The sequence below is a fragment of the Trichosurus vulpecula genome, chromosome 2 (assembly GCF_011100635.1).
Source record: "Trichosurus vulpecula isolate mTriVul1 chromosome 2, mTriVul1.pri, whole genome shotgun sequence".
NCBI lineage: Eukaryota > Metazoa > Chordata > Mammalia > Diprotodontia > Phalangeridae > Trichosurus > Trichosurus vulpecula.
The window spans coordinates 37,710,217-37,736,904 of NC_050574.1; the positions used below are offsets into that span (position 1 = coordinate 37,710,217).

A 26,688-nucleotide genomic window follows, 5' to 3' on the forward strand; every position below is an offset into this window, starting at 1 on the left:
ACCCCACCCCAGGGAGAAACAAATTACTCTGGAGGCCTATATTCAGGAAAGGGAGTGTTTTAAATAAATATAAGCCGCATACAGCCTTGTCCTTCCAGCGTCCAGAGCAGGAGAGCATCACTGCAGGGATAGAGTCGGTCTGGGTCCTGCAGCCAGCTGTCAGCACAAAGGCCCCCAGCCTCCCTCACAAGCTGGGACCCCAGAGGGAGAGGTTCCAGAGCAGAGCTGTAGATTGTGGGAGGGGCCCACAGCAGAGAAGGTCCACCCCACCCCCATCTGCTGCCAAGGCCTCAGCAATGGACTTGGAGGTTTTGCATAAGCTTCCAAAGCTGAATGGTCTCCTGGGGGTCCCGGGGCTGAACTAGCACCAGGCGCTGGTGGATGCAGGGGTTATCTTGCTTGCCTCTGGTTGGCCAGTTGGTAAGGAATCCAGGATGATTCTGGGGGGCCAGGCCCAGTGCTTGGAAGCAGAGGCCAGAATAGACATCGTCAATGGGGAAGGGAACCACCCTGTCAGCAGCCCGGAGCAACCACGGGGCAAGCTCCCCGGCAAATACATAGCCGCCCCCACTGGCATAGGCTGGGTAGGGGCCAGCATAGAAGGACTCGGGCACATAGTAGGGCCCTTTGGGGGTCCGGATGGGTAAGGCCTGGTCAAAGACATGGCCCAGGTAGAGGCCTCGGGCCGTGGCCGGGGGCAGCCCCCGGAGCAGCTTCAGCAGGGCCTTGATGTTGACAAAGCTATTGTCCTCTGCCCTGAGGACAAAGGTCACCTGGGGGCAGTGATGGGCCAGCCACCGGAGGAACAGCACATCCTTGAGGCTTCGATTGAAGGGGACATCCAAGAAGTCCCAGAGCAGGAGGTCCCTGTAGCGACGACTCTCCCATTCCACCAGGGGACCCAGGTCAGGGCCTGGCTCTCCCCGAGGGGAGCCCAGGAGGAAAAGAAGGCGGACCCCATGCTCAGACCCGCCCCACGTCTCTCGAATGGCCTGGCGCTCCCCAAATCTGCCTGCAGATGACTTCACGGCCAGCAGCAGGTAGGGGGCATCCGAGCCTAGGCAGCTGGGAACCACGGACCCCGACACCCACCAGGGGTAATCACGGCAAGCAGCCGAGAGGAGGAAGCGCTGGTGAGGCTCCGGATAGAAGGTGAAGTCTGGGATCGTGGCTGCTGCTGCCTTCCCCCAAGCCTGGCAATCCCCTGCCGCAGAGCCACCCACCCCGGGCAGGGCCTGGAACAGCTGCTGTTGCTTGTTCCAGTAAGCTGTAGCCAGGGCTCCTGTCTGGCCCAGGCGCCCTGAAAGGTTGGCAGGAAGGGACGGCTCGAATGTGAAGGCGCTGGGGTTGGTTAGGGTCCCTGACTCGTGCCCCTCCTGGTATCTCTTGGGCCGCAGAGGGTCTGAGCTCCACTCGATGTAAACCTTAAGAGCCAGCAGGGTGAGGAGGGCCAAGAGACAGAGCATACACTTGGAGCAGCGCATGGCAGGGGACCCCCAGGGTTAGGGGGGGTCCCCGGGAGCTGCAAGGGAAATGGAGGACCACTTAGCTAGGGGAATCTACAATCAAGGAAGGGTGGGGCTAGGACGCTCCCCCCACCCCCCGCCCCCCGGCCCAGGAATCTCTGAATTGAATTCCAGGTCCATCCCGGTAGGCAGGGGGCCCAGACCCCCAGGTCCTTAGTCAAGTCCCTCAGGGGCAATCCCTCTGCTCTATCCCTCACCTCCAGGACCCAAAGGCCCCCAATTCCCAGCCCCTCCATCAGAACCCTGGAGCCCTGGTGGCTGGTGCCTCCTCCCCTCCCTCCCAGACACTGGGCTTGGGAACCCAGGCATGCAGGTCCCCTGGCACTCACTTCAGGGCCAGGGCCGTGGCCCAGGCCCGCCAGCTTTGGTCAGGTCAAGCTCCTCTGGCAGCTGCCTCCCTCCCAGACTGAGTCAGTCTGGAGGGGAGGGGAGCGGGGGAGCCCCCAGGGGCCAGGGAGCGGCAGGGGCGGGGCTGGGGAGGAGACCTAGAGAGATACCGACTGAGAGGCGGGAGGAGAGAGGGCGTGTACGGGCTGGTTCTCTGGCCGGAGAGAAGGGAAGAGAGACAGAGAGAAAGAGACAGAGAGAAATGGGAAAACCCAGGAGAGGCCTTGGGACTGGGGAACTGGAAAGAGTCGAAAGGAAGAGTCACAGCAAGACAGATAGACACTGGAAGTCTGGTTGGGGAGTCTCAGGGAAAGGAGATGGGGCTCCAGGGAACAGGGGCCAGATGGGGAGAGTCAAGGGAGGGAGGGAGATCTGGTCAATGGGAAAAGAGAGCAGAGGAGGTGATAAAGGCAGAAGAGGGGGCAGACAAGAGAGGCTCTACCCCTCCCAGTTCTTCCCCCTGGGGGTGGGAGGCACAGGCAGCCTGATTCTTGGGTCTATCTTCTAAAATCTCCCAATTTGGAAATGGACTGGGGCTTCCTGCCCACCCCCCCATCAGATTCCCCAGTCTGCCTGCCCCCCCACCCCCACCCCCAGGTAGCCTCATCAGCTCCCTGAAGACTAGACAGGCCTGGGCCGGTCTCCACCCATCATTCTACACCCCACCGCTCACCTCCCCTCGGTGACTAACGAATTTCCGGCCCCTTGGGTAACTGTGTGTTTGCATCAGAGTATGTCCATAGGGGCCTCTGTGGTGTATGTACCCTGGCTGGTCTCTTAACCGTCAACAAACACTTCCCTACTGCCTGGTGGGTGCTGAGGGAGAAATTTCTCCTAGAGGTCTAGGGGTAATCGAGGGGTCCCAGTCCCAGCCCAATTCTAGCTGCCTCCAGGCAGATGTGGGGATGTGCTGGAGTCTTGTCCCCGCTGTCCGTGATCCCCTCCTCCCCCCTCCGTGTGACCGTGGGGAGGCCCCACCCCCACCAGGGGTCTTCTCATTGGTTATATTTTCTTTATTTTACATTCACCTCTTTAAATTTTGAGCTTCCAATTGTCTGCCTCCCTCCAGCTCTTCCCACTCCCATGGAGAAGGCAAGGGATCCCCTATCAGCTGTCTTCTTTCGCAAGCGGGAAGGGTGAGCAATGGCCTCTGCTGGCTCTGGGATTCCCTGATCCCAGTGCTATCCTCTACCATCCACAAGCAGAAACTAGAAGTCACTTCACCTCTGGCCTTTGGTTTCCTCCACCCCCCACCCCCTCGTGAGGCTAAATGAATATGTGTAAAGTGTTTTACAAAGCTCCACCATCACCATCACGGCGTCATCATTCCCTAACACCCTTCCCAGCCACCCCCCCCCCCCCCGCCCCCTCCCCCGAGCCTCCCGACTCTAGACTGGTTTCCAAAGATGTTTATTATCTGTGTGAAGGGGGTGGGGGGGGCCTGTGGTGAGTGACTGAGTCCCAGCCCCCCTCCCTTCCTCAGACTAATGAAGCCCGTGGGGAAGGGGGAGAAATGCAGCCTGGAATTAATGGACTCGGCTCTGCACTCAGACACCACATCCCAGTGGAGGTTGGGAGGAAGGAGGGATGAGCCATCAGCATCTCCTGGGGTATCTATCACCCTGGTTTCTGAGACAACCATCCAAGGGGGTGCTGCCTGGATTTGCCAGGCCCCCCTTTTGATCATCCCCTTGGTACAGAATTCCCTGGCTCACCTCTTGTTCCTCCTGTCCATCACTCCAATTATCAGCCCTGCCCCATCCCAGGACATGAAGGAAATGAGGGGAGATTCTGGGGACAACTACATGAGGGGGGCTAGTAGGGGCCCCCCATTTAGTCGGGGGTGCAGAGAAGCTAAGAGAGGGGGTGGGGGAAGCAGGCCAAACTTCCCCTGTCCTGTCTCCCCTCCCAGCATCCTTGGGGTAATCCTTTACTTCTGATACATCTCTAAGCCCAGGGTACAGAGCGGGGAGGACAAGGGGCTTCTGGGCAACATGCCTGATGGTGCCCCTCTGTTCCACAGTGTTTTCTCTCTCTGGAGGTAGAAGGGGGACCCTCCAAAGCCTGGGGCCGCAGTGTCTTTTGGGGTGCCTGGGGGGCACGGAGGGACTCCCAGAGCATCTACATAGGCATGGGACCTGCCGGGGCACCAGGGATGGCTGCTGCCACCCCCGCTGCCACCTTCTCTTCCACACACCCCCCTTCTTCAGGGAGGGGCTCCAGCCCATCAGCATAGTCTGCCCCGACCACCTCACAATTGGGCAGCATCTCCTCCACCAGAATCTGGGTTAGGCCCTTATTGGACAGGCCTGGAAGGTTGGAGATGTCCAGACGCCGGAGGTTCCTGGAGCAACAACAGTTTTGGGTGGTAGAAGGGCAGACCTGGCAGGGCTAGGGAAGCCTAACCTGAGGGCCACATCTCAGCCCACCAAAGGACACCTCTGAGGAGGCCTGGGGCACCCCGGGGAAGGGAGGTGTTGGGAGGGGAGAAGGGCAGGGCCCTGGGAGGGATCTCACCAGAGGTGGTGGAGGCAGGCCAGGCCTCGCTCGGTGACCCGGGGACAGCCAGCCAGAGAGAGCTCCTGCAGGCTGCTGCCCAGAGAGTACAGGCGGCTCAGGCACCAGTCATCCACATTGGGACAGCCACACAGCTTCAGGGACCTCAGCCCTCCAAGGAACACTGGTCAGAGGGGACAGCCAGGGTGACTCCCAGCCTCCAGCTTCCCCAAAGAGGAGGCCCCGCCCCGAGTCAGCCTAGCCAGCCCCTCACCCAAGTTCTCCAGCCCATAGTAGTTAATGACACAGCCACTGGCGTCCACCTCCTCCAGGGCCAGCTTCTGGAAGTGAAGACTGTTCCGAAGGAATCGGTTCTTGTCTCTGGGGAGGATCCACTCGTGGTCCTGGAACCTGAGGGGCCAAGGCAGCGGAGTTAGCAGGTGACTAACCCCCAGGCATGTTCCATCCCTGCTTTCAGCACTATGACCACCCCCTAAGTCTCTCCAGATCCAGCTTCCTAGATCCCAAATCACTGATGTCCTGCTTCCTGCATTGAGAGAATATTTGTAAAGCACCTGGCACACAGCATGCTACACATAAATGCTTATTCCCTCCCTCTCTTCAAACCCAAGTCTCCCTGCACCCCTCTTGGGGTCTCCAAATCCAAATCCCCCCCAGTTCTCCAAAGGAACCATATCAGGTTCCCTAGATATCCCAAATCTCCATTTCACAGTCCCCTTGAGATCCTTCCCTTCAAAAGCCTTGGGCTTCCTTACCTGACAGCTCCCCCCTGGGTCAGGACAAAGTGAGCAGCCGCCACATCAGGGCCATAGTGTCTCAATGTGTAGCTGAAGACCCTGAGTTGAAGGGGAGGGGTGCTCATTCAGAGTGGGGAAGGGGCGGCCAGGAAATGGGGAGAAGGGAGTCCCTCCCACAGTTAGTTAGAACCTGGTTCTACAACAGGCTCCAAAACTCTGGTCTCAGTTTCCCCCCTCTAAATAAACTTTTGTACTTGGGTAAGATTTGGTAAGAAGACTGCCTGGGTATCATGCCAACTTCTAGTCTAGCCCTTGATTGCAGAAGTGTTGGGGAAAAGGCGGGCCCTAGGAAGGGGAACACGTAAGGATGAGACCCTTGAGGTGGTGGCCCCAGGGGCAGCTGGGCTCCATGATAGTATGGGCCACCCTTGGAGGTAGGAGGACAATTACCAAAAAAGGGGAAATGGGCTCAGCTTCCCCCAGATGACAGCCTGTGGCTCCAGGGTCTGTGATTCAATGTGATCCTGGGTGGGCTCCTACCCGTCTCTGAACAATAATGGAGTTGTACTTCAGGACCCCTAAAGGCCTTTCTAGCTGTGACATTCTAGAATCAAGTGACTCACTGCCCAAGTTGTCCCTCAAAGACCTTCACCGAGTGCTCACCTGTTTTTCCTATATAGATTCCAGCTCCAGAAACGGAAAATCCACTCTCGAAATTGTTCCACATCATAGAATCGGGAAGCCATGCTGGCCATCAGCCCCTGCTGCGGGGCATGGCCACGATTCGGATTCAGGTCATAGTTGGGGTTAGGGCCTTGGCCAATGTTACTCCAGCTGCTCAGGGTCCTGGGGGTTCCTCCTCCCCACCACGCTGGGTATCTGGCTTGGAGAAGCTAGAAAGAGACAGAAAGAAACAGAGAGAGGAAGGGAGGAGAGAGAGGCAGAGAGAGAAAAAAGGAGAGAGAGAGAGAGGGAGGAGAGAGAGAAAAAGAGAAAGAAAAAGAGGAAGGGAGAAGGGGAGGAGAGAGGCAGAGAGAAAAAGGAGAGAGAGGGAGAGAGAGGAAGAAGAGGAGAGAAAGAGAGAAGAGAAGAGAGAAACAGAGACAAAGAAAGAGAGGAAGGGAGAAGGGGAGAGAGAAAAAGGAGAGAGGAAGGAGAGGAGAGAAACAGAGAAAGAGAGGAAGGGAGAAGGGGAGAGGCAGAGAGAGAAAAAGGAGAGAAAGAGAGGTCTGGTGATGGACAGGCTGGATCTGGGGACCCCGAGATCACACCCCCTGAATTCCCTAAAGGACCCCCAGATTCTTTCTCCAATGTTTCTTGAACCACTTGAATTCCCAGATTCTTTCTCAAATTTCAAAATGATTCCCACACCCATTTTTGACACCCCAATTTCCCCCTGAATCTCCCCCTAAACCAGAAATGAATCCCCAAATCCTTCGACCCACTTCCATCAGATGGCCCAACTCCCCGGGTCGCCCCCCCGCCCCCACTTTCTCAATGAGGCTCCGCCCCTGGGTGTGTCCCGCTCCGCATCCTAGGTACATCCTCTTAAGTGCATCCTCTTGTGGCCGCTTGCTGCTCTTCCCCCAGCAAGCTCCGCCCCCAGGGCATCCCTCTCCACACAGGCTCCGCCCCCTGATTGCTCCTCCCCCTCCCCCAAGGCCCAGTCCCTGGCTTTGCCCTTCCCCGCCTTCCCCTAAACCCCACCTCTCGGGTGGAGAAACTCTATCCCACGTGCTCTCATTGGGTCGCCATCTCTCGCTGTCCCCCCCTCCCATTGGCTTGTCAACTCGCCCGCCCCTGTTTCCCTCTACACGTCTGCACATTTCATTCTCCATTGGCTGCTCGGCCTGCTCCCCTTATACTCCCATTGGTCATTCAGCTTGCTGTTTCCTATTCTTATTGGCTATCCCTTCTGGTGCCTCTGGCCGGCCCCAAAGTCCGACCTTCCCATGTCCCCCATTTGCCCGGGGCTCGGAACACCCGCCCCCCCATTCGGAGACTTATTGTCTTTCTGAGATCCAGTGCCTCGCCCTCGGTATTTGCGAGGAGAGCCTAAGAAGAACCCGGTCCCAGGAGTCGCCGCCCTTCAGCAGAAATTCTGGATCAGTCTGGTAACCTACCGCCCTGGGCGCCGCCATCTTGCTTCTCTCCTCTGACCAGAGTCTGCCGGGGTCGCCTTCGCAACTGCTCAATCATTGGCTCTTCCTTCCTGAGGTCCCGCCCTCCGATGACATTTATTGGATCCTCCCTCCCCAATGTCAACCCTTGCGACCTTACACTTAGCTACCCTCTTGAGGCCCCGCCTCTAGGTAATAGACTAGCAATCCCTTCTTAAAGCTCCACCTTTAGGTCATTCATTGGTTCCTTCCCCTCTTAGGCCCGGCCCCTTCTTAAAGGCGCAGTGCCTCCTAATTCAGCATCTTCCTGGAGTCCGGTGCTCTCTTACCACCACACCCTTCCTAAGGCCTTCCTAAGAGTCTGCCCTTCATCCCTCCTGCTGCTGGGGGGCAGCGGCAGCCACGGCCCCTCGAGTGCCCTCAGCAGCAGGAGGGATTGTGGGTAGGCAGCAGGAACCCGGGCAGTGCGGACTTTGGTCCCGGGTGTCCGCGTGGCCCGGATAGCGCAGGATGGAGGCCTGGGCACGGCTGACCAGGGCCGGGCTGGCCCCGCCAGAGGTGGGCCCCCTTCCTCGCGCCCTGAGAGACCCCAGCGGGGCCTGGACCTATCCAGGGGCTGCCCCTGGGGCCCCCCGGGCTGAGGATGGCATGGTCTGGGTGTGGGAGCAGCTGGTGAGAGATGGACGGAGGCAGAGATGGGGAAAGACAGGGAGTGAGAGATGGGGAGAGAGACAGACAGGGAGAGAGATACAAAGATGGGGCAGAGAGACAAGAAGACAGAGATTGGGAGAGAGACAGACAAGAAGAGAGAAACAAAGACGGGGGAGAGAGAAAGGAAGAGAGAGACAGAGATGGGGGAGAGACAGACAGGGAGAGAGAGACATGCAGAGAGAGAGACACGCAGAGAGAGAGACAAAGATAGGGGAGAGAGACCGAGATGGGGGAGAGACAGATGGGGAGAGAGAGACGAAGATGGGGGAGAGAGAGATGGGGAGAGAGAAACAAGGAGACAGAGATGGGGGAGAGAAACAGACAGGGAGACGGGAATGCAGAGATAGATGGGGAGGGAGGCAGAGACAGATGGGGAGAGAAAGAGACGGAGTGAGACATAGGGAGACAGAGACAGTGAGAGGGGAAGAGAGAGATGGGGAGAGAGAGAAAGGGAGGCAGAGAGAGATATGGAGACAAACACAGAGAGACATTAAAACGGAGAGATAGAGAGAGACAGAGGTGCACAAAGAAACACTGAAACAAAGAGAGACAGATGCTGAAACAGAAGCATAGAGAGACCCCAGATCCCAGCGATGCTGAGGTAGAGAGACAGCTAGAGAATCCTGGGCATCACTACACAGACTGATGCAGGCACACAGGCGCAGAGCTAGAGAATCACAGAGACAGACAAAGAGACCCAGAGATAGAGACTGACGCAGAAAAAGAGATGGAGAAAGAGGTATGGATTGGTGATCGCAGGAAAGGGGGTTAGACCAGCAGAGGGAGACTCTTGGAGAACAGAGGAGGAAGCAGAGCAAACCCCCTGATGCATCTCCCATGGGGACACAGCTCTGGGGATCTGGATACAGAGTGGAGGAGACAGAAGCAGAGCCAGCCAGAAGGGAGATGGAGGAAGGAAAAGACAGAAACAGATGGGGGTGGTGAGATGGAGGTAGAAGGAAAGGGGGTGCCTCGCCCCTGGCTTGGGGATTGCCTCTTAACACTACCCCTCCCCCATAATCTTTCTGCCTTACATTGTCTTTAAGAGATCCACAGACTAGTAAAACAATGCTAGGAACAGAGAGGGAGGAGAGAGACACACAGAGATGGGGGAGAGGGAGACAGAGACTGAGCCAGTAACAGTCATGCCAAGCAGTGGGGAGTGGGGGAGGGAGCCGGTTCCCAGAGTAGGGAGCAGGGGTGGGGCATGCTATACCTGCCAGAGCAAACAGCTGGCAGGGTGAAGAGGAGGGGGGCCAGGGAAGAGGGACTGGCTCCCATCCGAGGTCTGCGACTGCCCATTCCCCTCACAAATGTTCTCCCTCCCCAACAGTGGAGCCTCCGGAGGATGGACATAGAGCTGTTTAACCAGCTGTGTAACCTGGGCCTAGAGATCCAGGCACTTCGGGAAGAGACAGAGGTCAACCTGGACGAGGAAGGAGAGGGACTGGGGGCCTCTCCACCAGCTTGGCTGGTCCCAGACTTTGAAATCACCATCTGAGAACCTGGGGAGCCAGTGGAAAGGACCTCCCTGTGCCCTACTCAGAGTGGCCAAAACCCTCATGAGATCCAAGAAGAAGGAGCAAACATTTTCACATGAAAGCAAATATTTATCCTCATGGAAGCCTTTGCCCTGTAGGGGACAGAGATACCATTGTTTTTGAATGAATGAGTTTGCAGATGAGAGAATGTTATAATTAATAATAATGATGGAATGGAAATTTTCTGGGGAAAAACAGCTTTTTGTTGGTTTAGATGTTTGCAGGTGAGGCAGATGCTTGCTGATTATATGCAGATATTAATAAATGAGATCCGGATGTTCAAAGATTCAGATCGTAGGCTGTGGTGCTTAAAGAGACTTTATATATGATTTACCCTGACCCCTTCAGTTTACAGACAAAGAAACTGAGTCTTGAGAAGAAAAGTAACTTGGTCAAGGGCACCCTGAGAGCTGGGGGCAGAACAGGGATTATTAGGGAAAACTTGACTCTGGATCCAGTACTGTACCCATTGGGCTACCCTGTTGTCCAGCCTAGAGACCCTCCAGAAATGAGTGATAAATGTGTGCTCACGAGCTGTGAGAGTCTCTGGATTGTAAAGCAGGTGTTTCAGGTGAAACAGCAGAGAAGGCGCTGACCTTGTCTTGATGAGATGCCTTATTCATTTCAAGGGGGCAGATGTTGACAGAAACTCTGAACTCTTTGTGGCTGAGATCCTAGGGTTTGCCAAAAAGATGTTGAACTTTGCAGATCTGTGTGTTTGGGTGTGAGATGTGAGTGAGAAGATGAATTGATTAAGGCTCGCTTGTGGTGTCCCCCCCTCCCCCCCTGCTCAGGGAAAGAGGAGGCAGTTCAGGCTTGGGGAAGGGAAAGTATCAGGGTATAGTGAGCTGATCATCAGGTGGTTTGGGCATTCCTGCCAAGGCTCAGGGACTGCCAAGATCTACCTTTGCCTCCTGGAGCCAGATCTCGAGCTGCTGGGCAATCTTCTATGGAAGAGGAAAATAGAGTTAGAATTGAGTCCCCAGACACCTCACCACTGCTGCCACTGCTATTTTCCTTCTGACTTAGAGATAGGAAAGGGTGAGAGGCATGGTCTTGAAAATAAGTTTGCCCACCCCCAAATCAGTCCCTTGCTAACCTGGCGCCCTAGGTGTAAGCTGGGTGGGTCTGAGGGCTGGGGTGGGGTCATGTCTGAGCAGTGGGATGTGCCCCTCAGGAGCATGGCTGGCTCCAAGGGTCCAAGGGCCTGGAGCACACTCAGCACATGCCAAGGATCGATATCACCTGGGAGCAGGAAGAGGAAGGGAGATACTGAGAGAGGGAACAAGTAAGGGTGATTTTAAGAGAGAGAGTCTCTGGATACCCCAATTGACCCCTTACCATTGACAAAGAACACCCGGGTAGCCCCTGGGCTCTGACCACCATAATAGGTGTTGGTCCGGGTCACAGCTTTGGCCACAGAAGCCAGTGAGAGCCCAAACACCTGCGCACACAGCTGAAGCTGGGCTGACAGCGTCTTGCGCTTGGAGAAGGGGCAGCTGGGGTCCGTGCAGGTGATGTCTGGTGGGGCAGAGGAAGGACGCTATGGGGAGACAACTCCAGGACCACCTAGTAAATGTCTGTGGGTGGTAGGTCAGAGTTAGAGGTACACTCAGGCACTTGGATGTGTTAGGTGGGAAGTTCCTAGTTATGTGATGTACGGGGGTTTTGGTAGAGGGCTGGGACACGTGTGGAGTAGTATCAGGGGTTACGTGTGTTCTACTTGCACAACCAAGTGCACTGACTGAATGGACGTTACAAAAAGGAAGATTTAGACTGAATGTCAGGAAAGACTTCCCAGTGATTAGAGCTGCCTTGGGAGGGGCAGGGGGGACTTCCCTTTCCCTGGAGGGCTCCAAGCAGAGGAGGGAAGCCTTTCTTATATGCATTGCACTGCATGGTGGCTGAGATCCTGTCCAACTGGGAAACTCTATGAGTGGCATATGCAGATGGGCATTGTCTGTGGACTCCAAGCATAGATATGGGTGGCATGAGTTCCCTGGATTCATGAAGGAGGGTCCTGGATACACATGTATAGGCAGGATATCAGGCCCAAGACAAGATGGAAGAATGAGATGCCATATCTCGTCTGGGCTCTTTGGGCTGGTGGAGAGAGGGTCACTCACAGTATCCAAACTCTGTACACGTTTGATAGAACCACTGCCTGGAGCCCAGGCCCACTGCCTGTGGATTGGTGTCCTTCAGTTCAGCCACGGCGGCTGCCTTTGAGCTGGCCAGGCATGGGAGGCCCAGAGTCTGCAGCACAAGCTGTGGGAAGGATACCTGAACATCAAGAAAGAAGCTAGGTCCTCAGATATCCAGGGTCCCTGGTGACAAGGCTGGACCCTTACCTGGATGGCATCCTGGAGTCCTGAAAGGGGCCCTCTGCTCTGGTTGGCCAAGATGAGGTGGCAGAGACCTCTCACATCCAGGGGAGCTCCAGCCTGCTGGTCATACTGCACGGCTGCCCCCACCAGCCCTTCCAACTGCTCTAGGAGCTCAGCCTGGTCCTCAGGGGTCTCCAGGGGCCCACATGCCTTTACCTCTGATTGCAACGCAGCCTGAGTCTCTTTGCCCTCAGACAGGCCATGGTCTAGCTCAGAGAAGGCCTGGGCCACAGCCCTCTGGCACTACCAGGATGGAACGCAGTCAGAATTGCTTCCTCCCTCCTCCCTGTCCCCAGACACCAGGGTCTATCTCCCTTTCCCCCCAGCTGCCTGTAGCTATGGATACCCGGGTTGTCTCTGTCCTCCTCCCTGTCCTCCATTACCAGGAACCAGACACCAGAGTCATCACAGGACCATGGGTCTAGAACTGGAAAGGGCCTGCAGCTACTCCCTGGTCTCACCACCCCCCAATTCCACAGAGACAGGTCCAGAGAAGGGAAATTCTCAAGGTCATACAGGAATAGACTAGGACCTGCACTTCTCCAGTTCTCATGGACCTAGATGGTCCACTTTCTATGCCAGGCACTCTGTAGACAAACCACCCTTCTCTGGCCAAGTATGTAGTTTACCCTATTAGAATGTAAATGGTTTCCCTTCAGGCAGAGACTCTCACTTTTGTCTTTGGGTCCCCAAGGCATCACAGGCAGATGTTTTCAATTCATTCCTTTCCTTCCCCAGACCACCCAGCAAGCATATACTAAATATCTGCCAAATGCCAGTTCTGTGATAACAGTGATAACCATTCCTACTCCCCAGGAATTTATATTCTAAAGGTCTCTGGACTTAGTCCCTACCCAGGTCCCCATGGCCCCTGGAGAGTACCTTAGGGGAACCACCCACTGCCGGGTCTGCTAGGCTTCTGGATACTACCTGGGGATGGAAAGCAGAGCTGTGGATCACAGATCTGGCCTTCACTGCCCTTTCCCAATCCCAGCTCCCTCTAGACTTCCTTCACAATCCCAGCCTCAGCCCCCAGCACACATTCTCCCCAGTCCCCTCTGCAACCCCTCCCCAATTCCAGCCTCAACCCTCTCCATACACCCTTCCCAGTCCAGCCCTGCTCTATAGATTGATTGTTCTAGCTACCTGATTGTAACTAGAGAAGTCCAGCTGGGCTTGCACAGGAGCTGAGGAGGCCACAGCTGCCCAGATGAGGTGGGGGAACTGGGGGATGGGGGTGAAGAATGGCTCATGAGTCCTAGGAATGCCCCTGTCCCCTCCCCACCCACCTAGGTCTAGGTCGTGGAGCCCAGACTTGGGCCTCCTGAGGAGGCCATTGCTTGAATCCTGGCTGATTTCTCTGGCTTGGCCTCAACCACCCCCCACTCCCATCCCCACCATGGACTGGAGAGAAGGGACCCTGAACCTTCAGCCGGGCCCAGGCAGCCAGGGAGCCAGCGTAGGAACCTCCGAAGCCAATCCAGGGACTGGAGGCTGAGATATTGTAGATCTCAGAGAGCTGGATGCAGGCAGAGGCCACGTCCGCCAGGCTAAGAATGGAAGACAGAATGAGAAGAGAGATGGACGAGATCTAGAAACAGAGAGAGCATGATGCAGTGGACAAACACAGAAAGAGAGGAGAAGGTTGAAGAGGAAGGTGGTGATGTAGAGACATCAGGAGGAAAACAGAGAGATAGCTAAGCCCAGACAGACCCTGAGAACTCAGCAGAGGCAGCTCAGGCCTCCACATGGAGAGATCCCCATGTCCCCAGCCAGAAGAAAATCCCAGGTGGATGAGGGGCTCACATCCTAAGAAAGTGGAGAATCTCACTCTGGTGGGAAGAGGGCCAGATTAGACCTGAAGGCCTTCAGGGTGTTAGAGGGAACCCCAACTGGTCCTTTCAGAGCTGGGTGAAATGGGTGGAGATACACCTCAGTCTCCCTTGTTCTCCCTCCCTAACACCTACTCACGCATGGCGGCTAGACAAGAAGCGGAGTTGAGCAATGTCTAGTCCTCCTGGGGGGATACTGTGTCCATAAAATCGGTGCTCCAGGGATACCACCAGAGCCCTCCAGTGTGGGGCCAGGGTCCCGGGGTGACCTGAGGAAAGGAGATGATGGAAGTGGCCCATTGACCACTCCCTCCCCCATGCCCAATACCCATTCACAGGCATCTCATCCAAACAATATGGGCATCCCTTCCATACCATCCAGCCTTGGCCTAAGTAAGTCCTGTGATGGAGAGCTTACTACCTCCCAAAGCCTCAGAGCATCCCTCTCCAAGCCTGATCCCTTCCTCTTAGGGCCCAAGGGTCCCTATCTGCAACCTTTTATACCTTTAAGCACAGAGCTTGGCCCCAGGCTGCTTTCACCCCCAATGTGCAGGAAAACAGGGCCATCTGGGGACCTCCAGTGTCTGGTATTCACCCAGTATCGCTGAGCAGGGTAAGAAGAAGCAGTCATGTTCAGCACCCAAGGACAGACAACAACCACCCTCATTTCTCTGGCCCCTGAAGGTTTACAAATGACTTTCTTCACAACCATCCAGTGAGAAAGAAAGTTCCCAGTCTTAAATCTCTTTTATGGATCAAGGAACTGGGATAGAGAGAGGTGAAGTAACTCAACCACCCTCCCACCAACTTTCTGATGACTACACGTCCATCACTCCTAGTAAAACTACATGGCTTTTCTGAGCATTAACCCTAACCCCAACCATCTTGCTTCCCAATTGGTTCTGGCCTTCAATGCTTCTATTCCCCCAGGGTGATGGTAGGATTAGAGGGCCAGGGAATTCCCCAGCAGGTTTCTCTCCCAGATTCCTGTCTGTCACCACGGGGTTAGCAAGCCCAGGGGACTAGACAGCAGGTATTGTGTTTGGATTGTCAGCAGAAGACAAATCCATCCTAGGGCAGGGCAAGCAGCTAAGACAATTTGACCCTTAACACATTTTATTGGGGAAAATATTGGGGACAGGCCCTGAGTGGGGCTGGGGTAGGGGAAGAGAATCAGACTCTGGCTGAGTGAGGTTGGGAAAAACTTTGGAGAGGGGATGGGGAACTCTAAGTCCAAGATTTGTGGGGGAGAAAACTCTGGGCTTTGGAGGTTTATTTAGGTCAAAAAGATGGGGTCCAGGAAGAAAAGTTGGAAGGGAGATATATCAGGATTTAGGGACCAGGATATGTATGGAGAGAACTGGGAGGCTGAGCTGTTTTGCTGGGAAAAAGATTTGTACCCCAGAAGAGTATTTGGTTACAGGCCTGGACTGAGGTTAAGGGGCCTTGTTGGGGAGAGAAGTTGGATTCTAGGGGGGGATTTTCTGAGACATTGGGTCCTGGTAGAGTTGAGGGAAGGTCCCTGAGGTGACCTGGGAGAGAGGGCTGAGGCTGACCTGGAGGAAGGAGCGCTGGTCAGAGCTGTTGAAAGGATCCAGGGGCTGCCGAAGCCAGCCCTCCGTCGCCAGACTCGGCTCCCCCAGCCTCTGGCCCAACCTAGCCTGCACCTCCTGGACATGGTCCCCAAGCTGGCTCAAGAGGGACCCTGGAAAAGAATGAGAGAGAAAGCAGAGGCTTAACCTGGGAGATCCAGGGACCTCTTCAGTCCCCGGGCTCCTAGGCTTAGTGGGGAGGAGACACACACTTGCAGTGGAGACCCCCCAAAGGGATGCCAAGAGGAGTGGACCCAGCAGGAGAGCAGCAGCAGGAGCCATGGCCCAGATACCATGGAGAGCAGGGGTCTCCAGGCATCTGAGCACTCCCCCTGGGAATGCCTTATAATGTCCCCCCTGTTGGCTTCTGACCAGCCCCTGGCTTGGACAAGCGTCTTTAGAAACAGCCCAAGCTCAGCAGAGATGCCTTAAAGCCCGGGAGGTGCCTGCCTCAACATCTACAGACTCAGCATCCCTTTCTCGGGTTACTCCCCAAATGCGGGCTCCTTTCTCTGCTGCTATCTCTTAGTCTCTGACAAGCCCCACCCCACCACCCAGGCTCTCAGTACTACGACCATAGAGTCATAGATTTAGAGCCAGAAAAAATTTTAGAAGCTATCCTCCTCCCCATTTCATGAAAGAAGAAACTGAGTCTCAGAAAGATCACATGATCTGTTCAATAAACAGATAGTGACAGAGCCAAGATTCCAAGCGAGGTCCTGAGATTCATGGGGAGGAGGGAGGGCAGTCCTGGCAGGAGAAATGAAGGCAGGCATCAGCATGGCTGGACCATAGAGTGAGGGGAGGAGGATTGAGGATGGAAAGCTGTTGTGAAGACCCTTATATGGGATCCTACAGGCAATGGGGCACTACCAGAGTTTGAGTGGGGTGTGTGACATGGGCAGAACTGACCTGTGGCAGCAGGGTGACGGAGATACGAAGCTTGGAGACAAATTTAAAGGCTACTGAAATAATCCAGGGGAAGAGAGATGAGGGCCTGAATGCCTTTCTAGCCTTCAGCCTCCTTTGTCTGTCTCCTATTTCTGTCCTCCAGCTTCCTCTCTAGATGTCCCTTAGTCTCTCCCTTCTGTTTCCAAATCTATTTGTCCCTCAGCTTGCCCCTGCCCCTGCCCCAGCCTCTGCCTCTCTGTCTCTCAGCCTCCCCAGGCTTGGGCCATGGTCATGTGTTCTGGGGGAAACCAAGACTTCCCAGGTAAAGATTATCTATCTCTGGTTCAAGAAAAAAGAGCTAGGAGTCTTTGGGAAAGGCGTAAGGGAAGGAGCACGGCTCAGAATTGAGGACACTCCCAAATCTTCCCGATAACCCAGAAACCTCCTGGGGAGCCCAGTGTTTTCAGAGGGAGCCTGGTCCAGCAAGGGGAGGGGGAAGGCCCTCAGCTTGGCCAGCACTCCCTCCCTGCTCTCCCTCCTCCATCTGTCCCAGGGATTAGGTGGATTAAGGCCTCAATTAATCTACCCCCTCCCTCTCATAAAGGGAGGGGGAGGAGCGTCCTCTATGACCCAAGACTGGTCTCTGGGACTCAACCCGTGCCCACAACACTGCACAAAATAGGTTTTCATAGTTTAGCGGAAATAATGCTAGTCTTGGGCATCAGTCATGCCACTTACTATACTTTTGTGACCTTGGTCAAGTATCTTAACTCTTCTCACTTCAGTTCCCCCGTCTGTAAAATGATGAAGTTGGCCTGGGTGGCTTCTGAGGCTCCTTCTAGTGTCCCTCCCAGATCCAGTTAGGTGGACCCTACCGAAAGGCCAGGTGACTTAATCACTTCTTAAATATGTGGGCCAGAATTCAACCCCAAGTCTTCACCACGGGCGGCCGAGGTTAATTCTCAAATCAACCAGGCTTTCATTTGTACATTATAGGGCACAGTAGAAGTAGTGATAGGGAGAAAGACAAGGCAGCTTAAGTCCTAGAATGATAAATCTATTGGTGGAATGAGAGAGAAAGCAGAGGCTTAACCTGGGAGATCCAGGGACCTCTTCAGTCCCCAGGCTCCTAGGCTTAGTGGGGAGCAGACACACACTTGCAGTGGAGACCTCCCAAAGGGATGCCAAGAGGAGTGGACCCAGCAGGAGAGCAGCAGCAGGAGCGATGGCCCAGATACCATGGAGAGCAGGGGGCTCCAGGCATCTGAGCACTCCCCCTGGGAATGTCCTCTGCTCCAGACCTCTCATTTCACAGGTACAGAAATGCCCAAAGTCATGCAGCTAAGAAGCTTCCAGAGACTAGCCTCTGTTCCTTTGACATGTGCCAAGTCCCTGACCAGGCTTCTTTGGAAAGCCCGGTCAGCTGGTTAGACCTGGAGCCCCAGGTACCTCACTGGCCATGGAGGGGATTTCTCTAAGACAGCCTTGCTGGTGTGGTTTTTCTGCCACATTCCCAGTTGTCACTGGGGCAGCTACAAATGTTCTTGTTTCAACAAGATGGGGACTTGGTGTCCCCATTTCCCATCAGGCGCAGCCACTCTTCCCTCCCCCAAATCCCCTCTAACCTGCTGAGAAGGCCCCAGGGACAGGCCAGGCTAAGAGGATTGGAGCTGGTGTTTGCAAAATTAGATCATGGTGGGGAGGGAGGGAGTCTGGGCTGGTTTGTGGCCCAGGACGACCTAGCTGCACATATTAAGGAGACAGCACCACCAAGAAAGCGGTCTGAGATAGAAACAGAAACAGGGTGCCAAAGAAAAAGAGGGGATGAGTGGTGGGGAGTAAAACAGCTGGAAGGAGAAATTGAGATAAATAGGAATGGATGACAGGAGACCACAGAAGCCAAAAAGGCAGAGAAATTGGGCAGATGAGCAAATTTGTGACAGAGATATGTAGAGAGCTGATGAGAAGGTCCCTGGCCTCCCCACACCCAATCCCATTACCTTCCCATCTTCCAAAGAAACCAGAATCTCAAGGGTCAGGTTTTTGGGTTTTTTTTGGTTTTTATTAAAATGGATAAAATCCAGGGGAAGAAAGGTTCTCTCACTCTATGTTGACTCAAAAAATTATCTAGGTGGTGAGATTGGGGTATGGGTGGGGAACAATGAGGCTCTGGGAAGGAATAGGGCATGCTCTCAGGTCAGGACTCCCCAAGATCCTTGAACGATGAAAAATGCCCTGAGAAGAAAGGGTCCATGAGAAGGGTCAACTTGGAAAGAGGGGGACCCTGTTGATTTTCACAAGTAACTGGAAACATACCACCACCCCGAACATAAAGACAAGGGAACCATAAACCCTCCTGGGGGCATAAACCGGAAGGGACCTTTTGAGGTCTGTTGCAATCCATTCTGCAGATGAGTAAACTGAGGCTTCAGAGGTACAGTGACTCAAAGGTCCCCCGCATCTGGTCAATGACCTAACCTCCCACCCCCTTCCAGTCTTATTCAGTTTGTCCTTGAAGATCCTCCATACTTCCAGCTCTCCCTTGGCCCCCACTTTGTGGCTTCCTTCAAGACCTAGCCAAGACCTTGCTTTCTACAAGAAGCCCTTTCTTAGTCCTTGTTTCTAGTATCTTCCCTACTTTATCTTCTCTAATGTTTGTACCTAGTGGTTTCCTCATTGTCTCATTAGACTGTGAGGGCAGGTCTTTTTTTTTTCCCTTTCTTTGTATTTTTAGCTGTTAAGAGCATAGGGCCTGGCACACGTTAAGTCATTTCTCAGTTGTGTCCAACTCTTCATGACCCCATTTGGGTTTTCCAGATAGAGATACTGGAGCTGTTTACCATTTCCTTCTCCAGCTCATTTGACAGATGAGGAAACTGAGGCAAATAGGGTTAAGTGACTTGCTCAGGGTCACACAGCCAGTATGTCTCTGAGGCTGGATTTGAACTCAGAAAGATGAGTCTTTGTGACTACAGGCCTGGCACTCTATCCACTAGGCTACCTAACTGGCACATAGTAGATGCTTAATAAATATGATTGCCTCCGAAAAAAAAATAGCAAAGCAATGAATGCTGGACGTCCTTAATGTTTCCTGACTGTCTGTCTCCAGGGTCTGTGGAGATCCTGTTGGACTGAACTGTCCTTAAATACCTCACAGTTCTAGGACTACTTACAGTTCCCATTAGAGGGTCAAGGTAGGTGATTGTCTTGATGGGGCTGCCTACAGCTGAGCCGTTCCTTTGAAGTTTGCAGTATAGATTCTGTGGGCTTTTTTGCAGGTTGGGAGGATTTCTTTGAAGGATTCCATGTTACCTACAGACATTACAGATTGGGTTGTTTTTTTTCCTGAGCATCATTTCATGTAATTTTGCTATTTTAGAAGTGGAAGGGGGGCCATGGACACCATCGAGTCCAATCCTCTAGCTTTACACATGAGGAAACCAGAGTCTTTGAGAAAGCAGAGACTGACTGCCCAAGGTAACACATGCTCCAATATCCTGGCTCCAAAAACCAATATTCCTTCCACTGCAGCACCAAGGAGAGAGGCAAATTGCCCAACATTCTATGAAAATCAAGTCCTTTCCTACTTGGTCAGGGGGAGGGTTTGGTTGGTCATCTAAGTCCTTTTGGGGGTAGACCCCATTATTTTTTAATTTTCATTCTTCTAAATCATGGCATGGTAGGATGTCCAAGATCACAATGAGCCAAGATTCAAAACAGATCCTTGTCTCCAGCCAAAACCAGACAGACCTTTTCCTTCCATTATAAATTGCTAGTAATAACCTTAGGGGATCATCTAACTGCACCCCCAAAATTATGGAGGAATCTGAGACCCAGAAAGGAGAAGAGAATTGTTTAAGGTTACAAAGGTGATAAATGGGCAACCAGGGTCCTGGATCCAAATTGAGAGGCTTTCTTTCTCCACAAACCACCTATCTCCTGGCTCAGAGAGAAGGAATCTTAGAAGGTTCAGCAGGGAGAAAGGAAGGACCTTAGTTCTCCCTTCCCTCATCTATAACACCTGGAATTTCCATGAGCCCTGATCTTTGTAATCCAGGCAATCAGCTGTCGTGCTAAAATTGAGTTTCCAGGTGTTGCTGGGGTCTTTGTAATCCAGACAGTCCACAGGGCTGAATCCTAGGCCCCCAGCCCCAAAACTCTGACCTGAGAGGGAGGCTGGAGACTGGCCCAAGTGGGGCCCCATGCCAGGAGCAGGAAGGGGGCTGAGGGAAGAACCAGGTCCGCCCAGCTGGGACCCCATGGGTGAGAGGTAGGGGCTGCAGTCTAGACCCCCAAAAAAGGAGCTGGAACTCCCATAGGGTGAGGAAGAGGCACTGAAGGCTGCTGGGGCTGGAGCGTAGGTCAGCGCATAAGAAGAGGAAGCAGCAACAGAAGCCCCAGGCCCACGCTGGGTGCAGACGGATGAGCCCCCCGCAGCCCCCATTGCTGCCAGGGGGTCGGGCAGTGGAGAGAGGGCAGGGCTCCAGATGGATACTGATGCTGGAGGAGGAGTGGCCGAGGGAGCGGGTGCTGGGCTGTAAGGGCCTGGTGGTTCTGGCCCAGGCTCTGCTCCACCTCGGGGTGGGGAGATGCCCTTCTTCTTGGCTGGTCGGGCCTTGGATGTTCCCCCACCTGCTGGCTGCTGCTGCTGCTGCTGTTGCTGTTGTCGACACTTTGCACGGCGGTTCTTGAACCACACCTGGGGTAGGGGAACATGAAGCATAGGATTCAGAATGGGAAGACCAAGGCAACTGGGTGTGGTAGACCAGGGGTCAAGGATGGCCCTAGGTTCAAATCCCCACCTCTGGGGCCTCCATTTAACAGGGATAATGCCAGCTGTGGTTAGGTAACTCACAGCAGCTATAAGACTATTTCCAACGGGACTGTGGGTACACTAGTGTGAAAGGCAGACTTTAGGCTCAAGGGCCAGGGCCGCTGAGGGGAAAAAGGGTGGGGGGCATAAAGCTAGACCTGGACTCGGGATTCTGGGAGGTTGATTTTGCCGGCGACGTCCTCTCGCATGAAGATATCAGGGTATCGGGTCTTGGCAAAAAGGCCTTCCAGGATGTCGAGTTGGGCCCGAGTGAATGTGGTCCGCTCTCTGCGCTGTTTCCTCGGTGTGCCTGCTCAGGAGAAGATGGGCCCAGTCAGAAGCCAGCTGGGGAAACCAGGGTTGGGGGGCCAGGCCAGTTCTGTGTTACCCTTGCTCTGACCTTCCCTCATCCTTTTTCTGCCCCTCCCCCTCTTCTCCAGTGCCATCTTTCTGTTTTTCCCTTCTGTGACCTCTCCTCCCTCTCTCTCTTATCTAATATTTCTCCTCTTTCCCCCCTCTTTTTCTTCATCTCCTTTCCTTTTCACCTTTCTCCTTTCCCCATCCCTTCTTTTCTCCCAGCCCCCCTCACCTACCATCTCTCCTTCTTCTCATTTTTCCCTTTTCCTCTCTTCTTTGCCTTTTTTCCTTGCTCCCCTCTCTCCAGCTACAGGACCTGGGAGCTGGAAGGGGCATCTCAATAGCCTTCCTGGTCCAACCCATACAAGAAAGGAATCTCTCCTGATGGAGCTGATAGCTCAGAGCTGTTGCCCTGCTTTAGCTTATGCACTTCTTGAGGAGGAGAAACCCACCTACCTCAAGGCAGCCCATCCACATTTTGACAGCTAGACTTGTGAGGTTTCCCTGGCATCAAGCCTAGATGGCACCCTTGGTAGCTTCTGGGTTTGCCCTCTGGGAGCCAAGCAAACCAAGCTAATCTCTTTTCCAAACAATGGCCCTTCCAATCCTTGAAAGCTGGGGATCATGGAGAAGAGTTCTTCTCTTCTCCAGACTAATTATACCCAGTTCCTAAAGGTTAACATATCATTTTACAGATGAAGAAGCTGAGGCACAAGTGTCTAAGGTCACACAGGTATTAAACAGAAGAGTCAGCATTTGAACGCACAATCTCTGACTTCAAATTCAATGTTCTTCACACTACTAGCTGTCTTCTTTCTTTCTTATTTCTCCTGTCCTTTTCTACTTTTATCTTTTTCTCCTCAATCTCTCCTCCACCTTTTTTCCCTCCCCATACAAGCCATGGGGTATGGGGGGAAAAGAGGTTTGGTCCTGAGAATCTGAAGACCTGGTTTCTGGTCCCCTTGACTTGACATAACCTTGGGAAGGTTTCCTGCAATGGGTCTCAGTTCCCTTATTTGTAAAATGGGGACAGCACCAGACTCTGAAAGAAGGCTCCAAGAAGACAGTGAAGGGGCATGTAGGAAGGTGCTCTGAGGTAAGTCTAGTCTTAGGAGCCAGAAGACCCTTCTCTGTTAGAAAGTTCCTACAACCTTCAGGAAGTCTTAGTCTCCTTTCTGGGCCTCAATTTCTTTTCTTCGCAAAATGGGTACCCGCAGAATCTTGGGAGTTGGAAGGGAGGCAAGCAGCAAATTAGTCCAACTCTTAACTCAAACAGAATACACTCTTTAACATAGCTGAATCCTCAGTGATGGAAAACCCATTACCTCCACTTTTGAAGAGCTCTTATCACCAGGTTTTAGATGTTTAACTCCAACATTCCCTAATGCTCTCCCCTTCTGTCTTCCCGGAGCTAGTGTAACTGGTCACCCCAGGACGGTCCTAATTAAGCCTTCCCTGCCTCCAGGCTCAACACCCAGCTTTGCTTATATGGCATAATCTAGACCTCCATTCACCATATTGGTCTGGAAGTTCTCCAATTCATCAAAGCACTTCTCAGAATGTGAATAACCGTATAAAATGTTCCAAATGTGGCCACATATCAGGAAGAACATCTCCCCAATCCCTAATCCAAACTCCCAGCACAATCAACATGCACCTAAGCATCTGCTAGTCCCAGTCACCATGCTAGGTGCTGGGGACGCAAACCCCAAAGCTGACAGTCCCTGCATTCCAGGAGCTAACATTCCTCAGAGTAGACAGAACTTTCTCACTGCTAAGTAAATACATACAGATACAAAATGAATACAGAGTGGTTTAGGGAGGAATCAATAGCAGGTGGGGGAAATCAGGATGCTTTGAAGGGTGCTGGGGTTCTATAAGGCCTATTATATGCCAGGGATAGTGCTGAACACTTCACAAATACTGACTTTGAAATTCACAGTAACCCTGTGGTGAGGGAGGTGCCGTTATTTCCATTTTACAGTTGAGGAAACTGAGGCATACAGAGTTTAAGTGACTTGCCCAGGGTCACACAACTAGTGCCTAAGACCATATTTGAACTTGGGTCTTCCTGACTCCACATTCTATTCCTTAAAAGTGTGATCAGTCACTAAATCTCTCTTAATGTAGCCTATTCAATACTTCAAAAGAGACAGGTGTTGTGGACATGAAGCCAAACCTTTCCCTACCGTCCTACTGGAGCTAATACTAACCGAAGTTGGCTTTCTGGAGAGCCAGAGCACGGGGGACTCAGAGAACCCATAGTCCCTGAAGCTAGGTGGCGCCACAGTGCACAGAGCGCCAGACCTGGATGGAGTCAGGAAGACTCATCTTCCTGAGTTCAAATCCAACTCAGACCGATATTATCTGTGTGACCCTGGGCAAGTCACTTCATCCTGTTTGCCTCAGTTTCCTCATCTGTCAAACGAGCTGGAGAAGGAAATGGCAAACCACTCCAGTATCTTTGCCAAGAAAACCCCGAAAGGGGTCAGTCACACAGAGTCAGACAGGACTGAAAAACAGCTCAACAAACTTTGGTCCGGCCAAGCCTCCCACACTTTGGACTTAGGAAGATGATTTTTCCAAAGCCTTGTACAATCACCGAAGATTTTCTAGGGTGAGATATTTTGGATTCCAGATTTGCTCATCTTAACCTACCATTCTGAGGCAAATCAGAATCACTTACAAATCTGATAAGCAGACCCAAAGTCTTCCATAACAATTGTTCTCCTTAACTCTTAATGGTTAAAGTCAGGGCTTCCGGACCTAATCATTCAACAAACACACACTCCCCCGACGGTACTAACGGTCTCTCATTTGCCAAATCTGATTGCCTTTACTCAGTCCTCCTGATCTATAGCAGTCTTTCTTTGGTGGTGAGAGTCTTCCTACCTTCCCAATTCAGATCTGAGGTACCATCATCTTCCCAGTCACTTAGGCTAGCAACTTCAAAACCTAGGAGTAATCTTTCACTCCTCATTCACTCATACCCCATATCCAATCTGTTGCCAAGTCTAGATGTCTTTGTAACAACATCCCTTGTGTACATCCCCCTTCTGATGCTTCCGCTCTGGTTGTAGACCCTCATCATCTCCCACCTGGACTATTACAACAACTTGTGCTTTCAAATTCCTCCCCACTCTGTTCTGTTGAAAGGAATATTCTTCATTTGGGCTTTTCTACCTGATCAACAAGGCAAAAACACAGGACAGAGAATTAAAAGGACTTTATTTTAAGTACATCGAGGTCCGTTGACAGGCTGAGTCTGACCACTGTGCCTGCTGTGCTCCCTACCTCCCCAGGATCAAATATAAAATCCTATGTTTGCTGTTCAAGGCCTTTCATAACCTGGTCTCCCCCCTCCCTTTCCAGCCTTCTTACACCTTACACTCCCCACCCCCAAGTACTCTGATTCTGTAACACTCTGCTGATGGTCAAAAGAGGCATTCCATCTTTAGGCATTGGGAATTTTCACTGGCTGTCCCTCCTGTCTAGAATGTTCTCCCTTCAAGCGCTAGCTAAGATTCCACCTTCTACAATGAGAATTTCCCAACTTCCCTTAGTGTTAGTGCTTTCCTCTGTGGATTATTTTGAATTTACCCTGTCTAAATCTTCTTTGTACATAGTCGTTTGCATATTTTCCCTCCCAATTAGACTTGGAGCACTATGAGAACAAATTGTCTTTTGACTTTCTTTGCAATCCCAGGCTTGTTTAGCACACAGTAGGTGCTTAATAAATGCTTGCTGATTAACACTGGGCAAGGCCCAGCGCAGATCACTTTAACACTCCACTAAAGACTTCCTTCCATGATGACATCAATTCGTCAATGGTTACACTTTAGGTCTGTTCACCCAGTTCTATTGTATGTCTCCATTTTTTCCCACAACAAAAATCCCCCCAAACAATAGAATCTGTCAAATGTTTTGCTCAAATACAGGCAAACCCTATCTATGGCATTCTCCTGTGTGCCCAGGTTAAAAGATTGGGCTATCTGCCTCACAATAGAAATCGGAATCGACGAAAAGATGGTGCCTCTTTGCCCCCTTCCATTTTCCCTTTTGTCTTTTGAGGTCCCTTTAAATGCCATAATGGATAAAGGACTGCCCCAAATTCAAATCCAGAGGCAGCTTCCCATTTCTCTACCTATAAAAAGAGAATAATAATGGGGGCCTAAGCCCTGTGTGACCATAGGTAAATCAGTTAACCAGCAGGTTTAGTTTCCCATCTGAAAAATACAAATAACTCCTGTTTCACAGAGTGATAATGAGGATTCAAGGAGATAGCTAGGCTGTACATATTAGCGGGGATTCCTTTTTCACCATGTCCTCTCTCTGTACGTAGTTTTCGGTCCCTTCTCTCCCTCAATGGGACCTATCCCGGAATTGCTCCTCTGTCTCTTCCCCACTCTCTCGTCTCTCTATGCCCCCTTGTTTCTTCTGTTCTTTCTCTGCCTCATTCTCTTCTTCCTTTCTTCTCCCTCAGACCCCTTCTACAATCTCCCTTTCTCTACGCCTCCTCTCTCCTTCTGCTTCCCTCAGAATTGGGCACAGCCCAGGCTTTTGTGTCTCTGACCTAAGGCTAAGCCCTGTGTAATGAGGCAGCAAAACTTACCCATTGGGAAGGCAGAGGGAGCCTGTGGAAGCCCCCATCCCATTCAGAGTTTGGAAGGACTGTAATTTAACCCATCTGTTACCAATTTCCTCCTCTCCCAGGGTATACTCGATGCAGATACTCACCTGAATAACCAGCAGTGGTGCCGCCATGTAGAATCTCCAAGGCAGGTGCCGCCAAGGCCAGTGCATTGACTGAGTAATGGGGTGGGGGTGACTTGAGGTAAGAGGACATCATGCTCCCAGGACCAGGGACCCAGGGGTCCAGGCTGAAGGGATGGTGGGAGTGGTCAGTCAGGGCGGCTGTCAACCACCCAACTCCAAGCAATCAGGACAGAGAAGAAAGCAGGAGAGGAGAGGTAAGACAGTAGAGTCCCTCCCTCAGGAAAAAGGTCTGGGAGTGGTAAAGAACCTAGTACTCACACAGACCCAGAGACCCAGGGAGGAAGAGGAAGGAGAGGCACCTGGGAAGCTACATACAAAGGAAGAGAGATTCAGAGTCCTAGGGTGAGTCAGAGACATGAGGAGGAATTGGGAAGGGATGAGCCAGAGTCAGAGTGAAAAAGCCTCTGGAAGAGATAAGAACCCAAGGAGAGAAATTCAGAGACATGGGGGGAGAGACTCCCTCAAAGAAAAGACCTCTCTAGGCGCTAAGGCTAGAGTACT

At 52.8% G+C, this 26,688-nt stretch overlaps 5 protein-coding genes across 6 annotated transcripts; 1 reads left to right on the forward strand and 4 right to left on the reverse strand.

Annotated features, from left to right (window-relative positions):
* Window positions 1-41: 41 nt before the first annotated feature.
* Window positions 42-2,441, reverse strand: B3GNT8 (UDP-GlcNAc:betaGal beta-1,3-N-acetylglucosaminyltransferase 8). Its single transcript, XM_036746363.1, has 2 exons — window positions 1,856-2,441; window positions 42-1,522 (listed from the first exon to the last, which is right to left on the reverse strand). The coding sequence occupies exon 2, from the start codon at window positions 1,482-1,484 to the stop codon at window positions 291-293; it is 1,194 nt and encodes a 397-aa protein (XP_036602258.1). The 5' UTR covers window positions 1,485-1,522; window positions 1,856-2,441; the 3' UTR covers window positions 42-290.
* Window positions 2,442-3,307: 866 nt separating this feature from the next.
* On the reverse strand, window positions 3,308-7,731 carry DMAC2 (distal membrane arm assembly complex 2). Its single transcript, XM_036747279.1, has 6 exons — window positions 7,291-7,731; window positions 5,831-6,060; window positions 5,186-5,266; window positions 4,684-4,820; window positions 4,431-4,593; window positions 3,308-4,257 (listed from the first exon to the last, which is right to left on the reverse strand). Exons 1-6 carry the CDS (start codon window positions 7,306-7,308, stop codon window positions 4,035-4,037), a joined length of 852 nt encoding a protein of 283 aa, XP_036603174.1. The 5' UTR covers window positions 7,309-7,731; the 3' UTR covers window positions 3,308-4,034.
* On the forward strand, window positions 7,568-9,829 carry ERICH4 (glutamate rich 4). Of its 2 annotated transcripts, none has more exons than XR_005009636.1 (2): window positions 7,568-7,845; window positions 9,332-9,829. XR_005009636.1 is itself a non-coding variant. In XM_036747280.1 (2 exons), exons 1-2 carry the CDS (start codon window positions 7,798-7,800, stop codon window positions 9,497-9,499), a joined length of 330 nt encoding a protein of 109 aa, XP_036603175.1. In that variant the 5' UTR covers window positions 7,662-7,797; the 3' UTR covers window positions 9,500-9,829. The 2 variants fall into 2 exon arrangements, 1 of the variants encoding a protein (XP_036603175.1); XM_036747280.1 differs by having other exon boundaries at window positions 7,662-7,959.
* Window positions 9,830-10,423: 594 nt separating this feature from the next.
* Window positions 10,424-15,632, reverse strand: PRSS16 (serine protease 16). The gene is made up of 12 exons (XM_036742633.1): window positions 15,563-15,632; window positions 15,315-15,463; window positions 14,263-14,362; window positions 13,898-14,027; window positions 13,353-13,476; window positions 13,073-13,150; window positions 12,809-12,856; window positions 11,891-12,169; window positions 11,666-11,807; window positions 10,881-11,060; window positions 10,639-10,784; window positions 10,424-10,486 (listed from the first exon to the last, which is right to left on the reverse strand). The coding sequence occupies exons 1-12, from the start codon at window positions 15,630-15,632 to the stop codon at window positions 10,424-10,426; spliced, it is 1,509 nt and encodes a 502-aa protein (XP_036598528.1).
* Window positions 15,633-20,253: 4,621 nt separating this feature from the next.
* On the reverse strand, window positions 20,254-26,257 carry CRX (cone-rod homeobox). The gene is made up of 3 exons (XM_036747724.1): window positions 26,158-26,257; window positions 21,213-21,367; window positions 20,254-20,940 (listed from the first exon to the last, which is right to left on the reverse strand). Exons 1-3 carry the CDS (start codon window positions 26,255-26,257, stop codon window positions 20,254-20,256), a joined length of 942 nt encoding a protein of 313 aa, XP_036603619.1.
* Between the last annotated feature and the right edge of the window lie 431 nt (window positions 26,258-26,688).

Bases quoted from the DNA above. Each gene is read 5' to 3' on its own strand.
- PRSS16 (XM_036742633.1), bottom strand. From the start codon at position 15,632: ATGGCTCCTGCTGCTGCTCTCCTGCTGGGTCCACTCCTCTTGGCATCC. The intron at 15,464-15,562 runs GTGTGTGTCTCC...ATTCTTTTCCAG, and splicing joins TTGGGGGGTCTCCACTGCAA to GGTCCCTCTTGAGCCAGCTT. The intron at 14,028-14,262 runs GTATAAAAGGTT...TCCTTTCCTCAG, and splicing joins GCCAAGCTCTGTGCTTAAAG to GTCACCCCGGGACCCTGGCC.
- B3GNT8 (XM_036746363.1), bottom strand. From the start codon at position 1,484: ATGCGCTGCTCCAAGTGTATGCTCTGTCTCTTGGCCCTCCTCACCCTG.
- ERICH4 (XM_036747280.1), top strand. From the start codon at position 7,798: ATGGAGGCCTGGGCACGGCTGACCAGGGCCGGGCTGGCCCCGCCAGAG. The intron at 7,960-9,331 runs GTGAGAGATGGA...CCTCCCCAACAG, and splicing joins TCTGGGTGTGGGAGCAGCTG to TGGAGCCTCCGGAGGATGGA.
- DMAC2 (XM_036747279.1), bottom strand. The intron at 5,267-5,830 runs GTGAGCACTCGG...CCTTCAACTCAG, and splicing joins AATCTATATAGGAAAAACAG to GGTCTTCAGCTACACATTGA. The intron at 4,594-4,683 runs GTGAGGGGCTGG...CCCTCTGACCAG, and splicing joins CTATGGGCTGGAGAACTTGG to TGTTCCTTGGAGGGCTGAGG.
- CRX (XM_036747724.1), bottom strand. From the start codon at position 26,257: ATGTCCTCTTACCTCAAGTCACCCCCACCCCATTACTCAGTCAATGCA. The intron at 21,368-26,157 runs GTTATTCAGGTG...TCTTCTCCTGAG, and splicing joins ACATGGCGGCACCACTGCTG to CAGGCACACCGAGGAAACAG. The intron at 20,941-21,212 runs GTCTAGCTTTAT...CCCCTACCCCAG, and splicing joins TCCCAGAATCCCGAGTCCAG to GTGTGGTTCAAGAACCGCCG.